The sequence below is a fragment of the Augochlora pura genome, chromosome 3 (genome assembly GCF_028453695.1).
Source record: "Augochlora pura isolate Apur16 chromosome 3, APUR_v2.2.1, whole genome shotgun sequence".
In the NCBI taxonomy this organism is placed as follows: domain Eukaryota; kingdom Metazoa; phylum Arthropoda; class Insecta; order Hymenoptera; family Halictidae; genus Augochlora; species Augochlora pura.
The window spans coordinates 11,203,565-11,216,085 of NC_135774.1; the positions used below are offsets into that span (position 1 = coordinate 11,203,565).

General features: G+C 38.6%; 1 protein-coding gene across 1 annotated transcript in view; it reads left to right on the forward strand.

Moving 5' to 3' along the window:
* The window catches only part of Gad1 (glutamate decarboxylase), a 32,739-nt gene that overhangs the window by 8,917 nt on the left and 11,301 nt on the right, over positions 1 to 12,521 (forward strand). Inside the window, exons 5-6 of the mRNA XM_078176527.1 lie at positions 645 to 881; positions 11,656 to 11,972. Of these exons, the coding sequence (XP_078032653.1) occupies positions 645 to 881; positions 11,656 to 11,972 (554 nt within the window). The remainder of the gene's footprint in view (positions 1 to 644; positions 882 to 11,655; positions 11,973 to 12,521) is intronic.

Sequence of the window (12,521 nt, forward strand, 5' to 3'; positions counted from 1 at the left end):
TATTTATGTATTCACTGTACCTGAATGAACTTATATTTATTAAAACATTCAGTAGGCTGCAGTTGTTTAATACTAAACCTAACAAGTTCTAACAATTATTAATACGTGTTCGTAAATTGAATTAATTTTTATTATGCGTCATTCTTATGTAAAGAAATATATTCAATAATTTCCTATGAAAGTATTTTCAAGATTTCAATATTTTATAAGAAAACAATGTGAAAGCAGTCATTAAGACCAGCTTGGTAGGTCAGGAATATAACCCTTTGTGGTCTTATATCTACTGTGAGCCACCAACGCTATTTATTAAACGAGAAAATTAAATCCAATACAACATCCACGTATAAACGTTAGTTAAAGTATGAATTAAGCTCTAATTAAAAATTAGAGTTAAAATGTGAATTTTTATTCATGTTGTTCAGAAAAAAGGCATGAACTTTTGCAGTCTGTAATAATGCAAAGTTCGGATCACTGCAATAATATAATTCAAAATAGCGAGCATGAAGCCAGTTGCACTAATCCGAGCCCAATTCCGTTCTCAATTTGATCTCTCAAGAAATACTCAGTGGAGATTTCATTGTTGTATTGATTCAATGAAAAAGCAGCAAGAGATTTGCTTCGATTGTCCGTGTTTCTGCTCCCAGACATCCTGCCACACAATGCCGAAGGACTCCCAGCGACCAGGGAGTTCCTGATGAAGGTGGTGGATATCCTGCTCGACTATATCAAGTCGACGAACGATCGAAACGCGAAGGTCCTCGAGTTTCATCATCCCTCCGAGATGATGCAGCTGTTGGACCTTGAAATCCCGGACACTGGTCTGACTCTTCAGCAACTGCTCATCGATTGCTCCACTACCTTGAAGTATCAAGTGAAGACCGGTGAGTTTAACCTTCATTAACGCGATCAGCGAATATCAATTGATGCCCAATTTACTGTGATAAAGCTGGCATAAGATGCAGATGTATAATTCATATTGAAAGTATCAGGCATCGTCAAAATGATGGTCGGTAGACTGAGAATTTTATACGTTTATGACAAAATTTGTTAATGAAGAGTTTACGAACTTTGTTGCATTATTTTCTATTTATTGAAACTGTTAAAACAGGGTTTATGTAACTGTTGTTTTATGCAATGGTCACAGACAATTTTTAATTTGCTTCGATTGAGAGAAGAATTTTGCTACACTGTTTCTAATTTTATTTAACTTAGTTTAATTTAAACAATCTCTGTTTAACTGTTGTGCTGTACGATTGATATAGACAATTTCTATTTTACATAAAAATTGTTGGTCTAATGGTAAAAAGTATATCAGAGTATTGAATCAGTCGCTTTAAAAATGAAACATAGTGATCGAAAGTACTGATTAATTTTATCGATACAATTTTGCGTAAGATAATAAGTAATTTATTTTAAAAGGGTGCCGAATTAATATTAAAAGAAGCTATAAGTGTTTCTGCGGTGGGAACATGATTCACCGCTTTGTCACAAATACGAACGTTAGAAAAATGGACGGAAAACGAGGATGATTTCTAACGGGGAATCGCTTAGCCCTGTTCTATCTTGTCTCCTCGTGGCCAAGAGGGCGATAAGCCACATAATTTCATATTCAATTTAGCATACGCTCTCGAGGGCGGAGATAAGGTGACTAGAGACACTTCCAGCCTTTCCGTCCGCTGCAACCCCCAAAATATACACGTTGCCACGTGATAAATGAGTGAGGGGTTGCAGCTAACCCAAAAAAAAAGAACTGAAAGGCACCCTCCATGCGTCCACGCCGCTGATAAAAATCATAAAAATATCAACAACAACGATAGCGATGTATCATGAACGCTGACAAAATTTTAATACATAAAATAATTATTAGTTACTCACCAGGAGCTTCGCCTTTTCTTCTTTTAACGTTTCAACAATTTTCGATTATTATTAGCTGATTGAATTTCTTGCTCTATGATTTTCTTTGCTCCTATTTTATTGAAAATAAAACTGTTGCCATTCTATTGAAAACAAAAATCTTGCTATTTTATTAAAAACAAAACTGCTACTGTTCTATCAAAAATAAATTGCTCCTATTTTATTAAATATACAATATCACAGTCGAATTGAAATTAAAAATGCAAGATTAGACTGCGAAATTAAACAAAAAAAACTATGTCCGATGTCAATCGTCTAAATTGAATAATTAAAAATCTGTGCTTTCATTCTGCGTAAAAATTGTCTAAAAATAACTTGATAACAAATAATTCGATTCGTCCCGATTGTCGAAGAAGGAGTAACAGTGGCTGGTAGCAGAAAGCCAGCTAACAGTGATCCAAAATTTCGCGCGTAGATGTTAATCTCTGGCCAGCTGTCAAGACCGAAGTATCACGGGGCACTGTGCGGCGAAAGTCAACCGCAAATCCCCCGCGAAAGTTCGTTATCTCGGTAGGATTCGATTACCAGCTTGAATAGATGCTAATGCACAATGGAGGAGGGCTAACCACTTAGGCCAGAAATCAGGCCTGTCTGGCTGCGATGCAGACGAGCGGAGGTTCTCTCTCTCTCTCTCTTTTTGCTATCTCCTTCTATCTGCCTTAGCTCTCTCTTCCCATTTCTCTTTGCTCTTTCTCTCTCGATTTTCTCTCATATTCACCCTTCTTTGCTCTCTCTATATGCTGCCTCTTTCCATTTCTCTTTGCAGTCTCTTTTCATCTTCCTCTCTCATCTTCATCTCTCTTTAGCGAATCCCTCGTCTCTCTGCATCTCTATTTGCCGTCTCCCTTTCTATCTCTATGTGCTGCATCTTTCCATTTCTCTTTCTTCTCTCTTTCTCCATCTCTCTGTTCTCCCTTTGCAGTCTCTTTCCATCCCTTTTCCCCGTCTTTATTTCTCTTTAGCGAATCTCTACCTTTCTCTCCACCAGTCTTTACTCTCTCTCTTTCTCTCTGTTCCCATCTTTTTCTCCATCATGCACCCTCTGTCGAAGACCGCCGCGTGCACGATACACGCCGCCGAGAAAAACTCGTTATTAGATTATATACCACGGGACCTAGAGAGTATCGCCGATCTCTCGGACCGTCCTCGAAACCGTGAAAGGAGGCTGTCCCCACCCTACGCGAATCAATTGATTGCAGATACGCTCGAAAATATTTTTGAGGGGGAGGGGGGACCCTCGATAAGAAACGCCGTCGACGGCCACGTGAAGTATGGCGTAATAAAAAGAGGAGATACCGGTGGATGATAGCCGCGGCACACGGTGTTGAATAAGCGGTTAGCTTTTTTTGCTAAATGTTTCGTCCTTCGGCGTGGCTGGTGTTTCATGGGCACTAACTTTTCATGGGGTCGTTTGCCAGACTTCTGGTCCTTTCGCGTTTCTTCCGAATATCTGCATGAGGTTAAGGAAATTGAACTCCTTCGTGGAGTACAGAGGTTTATTTGCTTAAATAAGGTAGTCAGTTAAGTAATATACATAGATTGTTGTTATCTTTAATTAGGGCTGTAATTATTTTTCCTTCTATTTCTCTCAGATGCAATTTTTACTTATTTTATTAGTTTGGTTTGAAATAAGTATTATTTAATACTGATTGTTTAATTTTAGGGACATTAATTGGTATTTTAAAATTTGGGTGCAGATGGATACTCTTTATTGGCAATTAATAGACACGTTGAGTTTTTCGATAAGCTTTTAGGATTTTCGAAAAAGGGACAGTCTGTAAGTGAACAATAAATTCTGAAAGTATTTCGCAATTCATTCTTGTACATTACTATATATGAACGCGAAGTATACAGCTTAAAATTATTAACTCTATTAGTCTATATCTACCACGAACATAAGAAAAGTATTGAATTATTATGTTTATTATTTGGTACCGTGTGAACTACGATACTAAATCAGATCTAAATTTCCTTTTGATCTTCACACTTCTTCATTATTAATTATTTTTAATATTTTCAAAATTAACATTATACCTTAACACCTGAAATTGTTCCACAATTTATATCACATCTACCTTCATAAAAATCATCGTAAAAAAGTACCATCGTTCTGCTTTCTAAAAACGCAAAGAAACATTATTGCACCGAGTGAACAACCTATATTTGCATCGCAGATGATAGATACCGTTCAACAAAGGGATTCGCGCGAATCACGATCGATCACGCTAGCAATTCGGGCACTGACAACGCTGACGGATCCGTCTTTGTCGGAGGATCGACGTGTTCCCGATGCAAAGATTCGTGCGGAATTTGAATAGATCGAAGACAGAGCATGACCTAAAATCACGAGGTGGCCATGGTCTTCCTTTAAGAAACGTCTTGCAGATATCGGAAATAGATGTTCCAGATCAATCGACCTGGAAGAGTCGGGTTAAATGGATGGGAATGGAAACAACGCAGGCCGCGCCGCGTTCTTTTGGCACGTGTGCAATATTGAAAAATAATTAATCGCGCGCCAGTAAACTCTCCGCGGAAACTTCAATTAATTCCGATGCCGGGGTGGGGGAGGAACTTGCAGCCCTCGTTTCGAGATTATTAAATAACACCGGAACTTCTGAAGAGCAACACCCATAACGCGGTGCGCGCAGAACTTCCCGACGACTGGGAATATTTCGTTGAAATTGTTTTTCACGGAACAATGTAGGTCTTGACACGAGGGAACTGTTTGCAGAAACGGACTCGATTACACAGTTTAATTATTTCAGCTTCTAGGATGGTTGAGAATAATTGAAAACGGGACTGTGCTGGAAAATAAAAATTACTGGGCAACAATTAAATCTCCTTTTGAAAGTTCGTAAAATATTTTGATTCGTTTCGTTTTTTATTCGTTTTAATATTGAGAAATTATTTGAGGTAAAAACAGTCGAATAAATACAGGATAGGAAATCGATATAAATGCGACAAACCTTGAAAATAATTATTTGAAGCTTTGGAGAATGGTATACATTCGAATAATTCACAGTTCAGTGCAGTCATGCTTGCTCAGTTAAATTTCAAAAAATATTTATACCGCCAGAAAGGGAAAAATATAATATCTAAAGTATCGAGTTACAAATTAAAAGTTTATACAAACTTAAAAGACAGTATAAATACAGAGAAAATTTACTATGCGTTGCAACAATTTTCTTTTGTATCTAATATTAACATTATGTTAGATATAACAATTTGCTGTCATATGGAAAATAAAATATTGCCAGTTGAGCTCACAGAATAGGTGGCTAAAATTGCTGGAGAAATGGGGTCGACGAAATGTTCTGTTTTTCCGAGATCGTCGATGAATCGGCGCAAAAAGAACAACGCAGGCGGTGACTGCCGACAAAAAACAGCGTTGTAGCGTCAGCGCACGTGGCACCGCCTGCGCGTAGTGGCGAATTCAATAGGATCGGTGTAATTAAGAGCCATTTCTACACGATTTTCCCCCGGTGGGGTCGAGGGAAATAGTAAATAGGGGCGAGCGGGCTCGTCGGTCGCCACCATGGGGCGAAACCCTTCGCGGAGTTTCGGCACGGAAACCATCGAGTACACCCACCGGAGGAATTTAAATTGGTATCGATAGCTGGCCATGGAATGCAGAAATCGTTTCGTCACGGAATGTGAAGCCAGTTACGTCACGCGACCGGTATTCCAACGTTAACATCGATGAAAACGGCGGAATCCGATCGGAAATCACTGCCTTAACGCCTTCGAGCAAATGGGAACTCTTTTTTTTACAAATTAAAAGGTAACGCCGTCGGTGGAAAAGACGTTACTGTAATTTATTAGTTGCTGAAATGTTGATACTTCGTCTTCGGGAGACACGTTAATTGGATTCTGAATTGATGGTTGTTTTAGACAGGAATGTAAAGATTCTCTTTCGATAGAAATTTCATCTATTTTATATTCTCTGCGCTATATTGAAGCTGCAATTTGGTCACAGTTCTATTGCAGTTTAATATCTTAATTTGTAATATAAAGGTCTGAATAAAATGTAACTGAGTGGAACACAGATAAACGAATTCTGAAAAAAGCACAATCGAGTGATTTTTCAATGGTACACAGTCGATTAAATTCCGAAAGGAACACAATCGACTAAATTCTAAATAATTTATTTAAATTCTAAATAATTAATATTAAATCTTGAAAAGAACATACTTGATTAAATATTAAATGACATAAAATAAGTCGAATTCTAAATGATGCACAACAGAGTGATCGTAAATGGCACACAATTGAATGAATTCCAAATCACGTACAATTGATTAAACTCCGAATTCAACGCAATTAATTAAATGGAATTGTAACGCAACAATGATTGAAATATCACGTCAGTGTTAGTTACGAAATTATATCTAAAGTACGAAATGTTATGAACGTATCATTATAGTATCAATAATAATAAAATAAAAATCTGAAATTGGTCACTTGATCATCAATCTTATTGATTAAACGAAAGTCTTCGTATTAAAAATTTTTAATTAAAAATTTCGTCGCCGCCGGCTCAAAATTCGGCAAAACAATTTGCCAAAAATAATGCGAGAGTCCTCGCATCGTGGTGCAATTATTACACGAACGATCCACGATGATCCATCGGAGAAGCGTTATAAAATATGAGGCGGTTCTTTCGAAAGACGTAACAAGATGAATGATCGAAGATCGCGTTCTCTAATAACGCTTAAGTCCCGATCCAAGGCCTTGCTCTGTTAGATGCCGAATGTGTTTTTCTTACTTACGAGCGATATGATTGATTGCGCGGCATTAGCGTTAAGCCAGGGTTACACACTTCTCTTCATACAAATCCCGGGCGCCGTAATATATTATCGTGGCCTGTGCCGAGCAGGTTTCTCGGCCCCTTTCTCTTTTCCGCTCGAGGAAAACGGCAAATTAGTCGGAAAATGATACCCCTCCGACGTTGTAATCGCTTGCCGGGGCAGCACGGCGAAAGAAACAAATCGCGAAATCTATCGTTGCGAACGTCTGGCGGTTCTGCTGCAATTAATACACGTTAATTGCGAGACAAATAGATCTTTCAAGCTTCACGGAATCATTCTATAAATTATCCTCTACAGCCTACAATTTTTTCAAGGAAATAACATTTGATCTTTCGTTCGAGGCAAAGTCAAATAATATTTCTTTTTACAAATACTAATATAATTAATGTATAGACTAATAATTATTAATATTTGAGTATTAAATAATATATAAATATGCTCTAAATATTGAGTCGAACAAATAGCCTTTTTTCATTTTTATTTCGAGGATGCTGAATTTAGAGTCACTCTTTCACAGAAAATGATTGAATAACTTTCTTAAAGTACGCGTCTGATTCCTAATAAGCATTGCTAATAATATTTCATGCTATTCATTTTTAATACACATGGCATCATCACAGAAGAAGACAAACTTTTCTAGCCAACAGAATAGAAATTGTCTCGTACAAAATTATTCAGATAAAAGCTTCGATGAACAATCTTGAACAAAGTCACATGATAAAATGTTAAAAATAAATTGATAACTATTTAAAGAAGATTAAATTGATAATTGCATTTAAAGATGACGAAGAGAAGATAACAGACTAAGACGATTTCGCCTCAAAAACTGCACTTGGAAGCAGTTCGAGCGAAGAAGATCGCGAGCAGAACCGAAATCCTCCGCGATCCATTGGATTTAACAACCGAAACTCTATTTTGTCATTGCTCCGTGGTAATGGAAAAGAATCTAAGGGGATCCAGCCGGAAAATCCCGGCGGCTTCCGCGCGGAATTAACATACCCTTAAATCTGCATAATTCGCCAACCGGTCCGGCTTATCTCGATCCACGCGCTGCACTCGTGTTTGTTTTTCCTATCTGGCACGAAAACGGCCGACCATTGTCGTAACCCATCTTTCATCCGGCCACAAAGCTCTTAAAGCATTACACTATGGACGAGGATAATTGATCCCTCCCGCCGCCCGCGTTTAATCAAACTTTTTAAACCACGGTCTATCAGGATCGCGCGTTCCCGCAGTTAAATTCTACCCCGCGTACTGCACCGTTCCTTCTTTTGCTTTTCCGAATGTTCCGGAAATGTAAATTTTCCGCGCTGGAAAATTCGTTCGAGCGATTAAGAGATTATAGGCGTGAACAAAACGGAGTTCGAGCATAAATGTTTAACTTCACCGGGTTAATAGATGTCCTTAAATACTTTGACGGCGGATAAGAACTCTGCAAATATCCTTACAGCTTCTCAAACTTTCTCAAACCGGCTTGGACCTTCGGTTCAACTTTTCGGAGGGTTAATTAATGTTCTTGAATGTTTTCGTGGTCGATAGAGTCTCAGGAAATTTTCCTTCACCTTTCCAAACTTACCTCGTATCAGCACAGATCTTTTAATAATTTTTATCTGGACATTTATCGTGTCTCTTTAAGTCTTGGAATTTGATCTTCCATTTTCGAGTTTCAATCTTTAGCTAGGACTATAAGGTGTAAATAAAGTGATGGTCGAACGAATTTCTGCTCTTGTTTTATAAAATAAATGAAATTGGAGATGGCAATAGAATGCACGGAATATTGAGGATACACAATTTTTTCCAATATCGGCATTTCAACCCCCTGCAGGCTGTATTCTTTTAAAACAGTTCAGTGAATCGATATATAGGGATTGTTTTCCTTCCATAATAAAATTATTTCTGCAAGCATGAAAGTTTTACTTTCTATTTACTCTCCTATCATTTTTCAACCCTTTCTATAATATTTTACTGTTCCACCCGTCTGTATTAATGTTTATACAGAAGAGGAACGTTTTTTAGAACGATTTAACCAGTTTGGTATACCATTGTTAGGCCGATGCCAAGAATAGTTAGCCAGAAGCGTCGTCCCCATGGATATACGGACCGACGTAAAAGTCCACCCCTAAACGCGATATCGGGCAGCGGTATCCGAGCCGTTTGTCGCAGTGTTATTCGCAATTATCTTGGTCTATGGATCGTGGCACGCGTCCGGTCCGGGGTGCGCAACAAGACGTCCACCCCCACGTCTGCCTCCTCCTTTCTCTTTCGCGATTTTTCCAGGAGCGTCGGGGGTCGTGGTTCAACCGAGGGTGGAGGAGGGTCGATGGTCCGAAGCGCCCGCATTTTGCGCGTCACACGCGTCGCTGCGCGACTAGATTGTTTGCAGAGGCTCTCAAACCGGCGGAGCACGGAAGACAAACTGTTTCAGTGTCACCCAAGTCGGTCTGCTTTACGCTAATTTAGGGGATCCGACGAAATCCACTATGCGCCAATTGTACCCCCATGAATGATCCTAATTTACCGCCTTTGTCGATATTTTTTCTCGCGAATTTTAATGCCCTGCGGATTTTGGTGCACTTATAACGCGTTTACGTATGTTAAAAACGACAGTGCTTTTTACATGGCACTTTAAACGATATTTAACTGTCTGTTTTATAGTAAAAGTTTGCATGAAGACCGACTATTTAGTGTTACATTGCAAAAGATAAATTTTGAGATCGTTTGAGAAGATTTGACGCAAGTTTGACACTTTTAAAATGAACATTTTCTTGATCTTATATCTATTTATATTTATATATTAAAAAATTATTGGAACACAAGGAAACATTTCTCTTTGCATACTTTCTTTTACTTAAGATACTTAACCACTGTCAATAAGAAATTTATAACAATATAAAACGTACAGTTTAAGAAATTATTCCACTGTATTGATCCAGCTAATGAAAACCTTTTAATCTACGCATAATATATCGAACAACTAAATGATTTTCTCGCAAGAAATTTGGGCTACCTTACAGCGTCCCGGGCGCCGAGCCAACTTCTCAATCGGAAAATCCTCGGGTTATAGCTCCAGATGGGCCAAGGGGAGCATTTAGCCCTCAGAAGACCGGCGTCATACGTCAATCACTAAGTAATGCCGTGAGATTAAAACGTCGAGGCACACCAGCCCCGAAAGCACTCGTTCGCGTCAACCCGCGCTGCGAAAAGCAACATATTAAGAGAATAGTGGTCTCGCGACTGAAGCAGAGTCTTCGAGGATCCGCTACAGTTATCTAAGGTTGCGCGTGGTTATCGAGCAACCGGGGGGGGGGGGGAGAGAAGGTCTTTCGCGGCCGGATATTCAATGGAGTGAATCCATCAATTCTCGGGATCAAGGGATCTACGTTTTTAGAGAACGATAGGACAGCAGTTCGAAGGGTGCGATGGATGGAACCACGTGGAAATACTGCCCTATGGAAAATATTTTCCTGTTTATGTGAAACTTTGTACCCTCTTGCAGACTTGATGGTTGAAAACGTTAGCTAGAAAAATTGCAGATTTTTATTTGTCCATGATGTTGTTCAGAATTTAACTATATAAAAATGAATAAATTGAGAAATTTTACTTTTTTTTTTTGTAATTAGTAGGCTGTGGATCTTTGTGCAAAATAAAAAAGTCTAAGAGGATTACATTATCATACGTATAGATTATATTATATTATATTATATTATTATGTAGAGAGATTATACTATGTTATATATATATATGAGATTATATTATATAATATTAAATACAAGTTGGACACATTCCTTTTATTAATAATTCTAATAAATTCTAGAAAATATAGAAATATTCCTAAATTCGAAAGAATGTATTTAAAGTGGCCCCTCGTCATTTTCATCATAAATGCATAAACCCCGCAGCCTAGTTAATTACATTGACTATTTCTGCGCATAGTAAGAATTTTCTCCATACCCAATAATTCGAGGAGCAATCTCTCAATTTATTTCTACTCCATGCACAACTAGAATATATAAAAGGCGAAAAGTGCAGGGTTACAAAAGGTGTCATTTGCGAAATGAACACTCCAATTAAAGCAAACGCCGCGAACGATCCCATCGGCGAGCGAAGAAGGCGAGCTGCGAACGCTGTTGAAAATATCGGCGCACTTTGGCGCGAAGAGAAAGAGCAGAATCCCGTGCTCTGGTTCCCCCCCAGTTGCATCAGAAGGCAAGCTCCCATCGAACAGAAGCATTAACCCTGATCCTAGCGCGATGTTCAGCAGAGCGGATGACAACGTACTCAGCGATCGGCTTAAAGCTCTCTTCCCGCTTCCAGCCGGCGCGGCGTGGCGTGCCTTTAACGTCCATCTTCGGTGTCGGGACCACGAGCACGGTCTATAATTTTTGGACACGTGCCACGTCACTATTATTAATTACCTCGGCGCTGGCAACAGGCCCCGTGCAATCACTGTCGCGATGCAATTAACACTGTCTCGACACCGAATAATTAACACTAAATTTACCAAGCTCTAAAAGTGACTGAACATATGTTGCCTTAGAAAATGATAAAACTGTGAATTTATTAAAGTATTTCACATTTTTACATAATAATGGAATATTTTCAGAATGATGGCAGCTTTATGATGTGAATAATTGTAAAATAAAAATTACGAAACTGGTTATTTAATTTGCGGCTTAGTGTTAACTATGGTCATGGTAGACGGGCGATTATGCTAGGTTTCTAAACCAAAGAGTTGTGGTAGGTCACGTGATGCATCGTGATGCGAATCAATGGCTTGAAATGTGGATTAATTATCTGGCTACCAAATTAATTATATCTGACCACGTACGATTAGCAATTGAATTTTTCATCCGAATCGGCAGATAAATTTTATACTGTTCCATGCCGTTTATGATACTTATATTTAGGGGTTGGTAATTTCGAATGCTTGCAGGTCATCCCCACTTCTTCAACCAATTGTCCTGTGGTCTCGACCTCGTCTCGATGGCCGGTGAATGGCTAACTGCGACGGCAAACACTAACATGTTCACTTACGAGATCGCACCTGTCTTCATCCTGATGGAGCACGTTGTGCTGCAGAAGATGAGGGAGCTGATTGGCTGGGGTGGCGGCGATTCTATTCTGGCTCCTGGAGGATCCATCAGCAACCTGTACGCTTTCCTCGCTGCGAGACACAAGATGTTCCCTGCTTATAAGGAGCGTGGCTCCTCGGCCATCGGCGGGCAGCTCGTCATGTTCACGTCTGACCAGGTACGACTGAATCTACTCGACACCTATCTTAGCAACGAGATAAATGTCTGGTTCGTCATTATAATTAATTTACTAATTTTTAACTACCTGTGTTCCTTGGCCCTTTGGACAATAGTGCATTAATTTATGTGAAGATTGTTAACAATTATAATTATAACTACTATACCAGTCGAAATAATTTATTCCTAATTTATTTCTCATAGTTATTGAAATTATCGAATTGCTGTCACTATTATTATCGCTGCTAACAAAGTAGATACATTAGTCACGTTTAAACAGTTCCAGTGTTAAATTATGCAGCTTTTAAGTAATTTAGATGGTTGGTAACATTAGTAATAAATTTTTAGCTTGTGATAATGCCTCTAACGTTTCATGAGTTTTCAATCACTCTTGTTAACTTTTCACCATAAGATAACGAATTGAGTGAATATTATTCAGTAATTATTCACAAATATTATCCCCCAGCAATATTTAATTAAAAGATAAGTTCTCCTGTCTACTTATTCTTTATTCGAGGTTCTGAAAATATTCTGAAATGTTAAACACAGT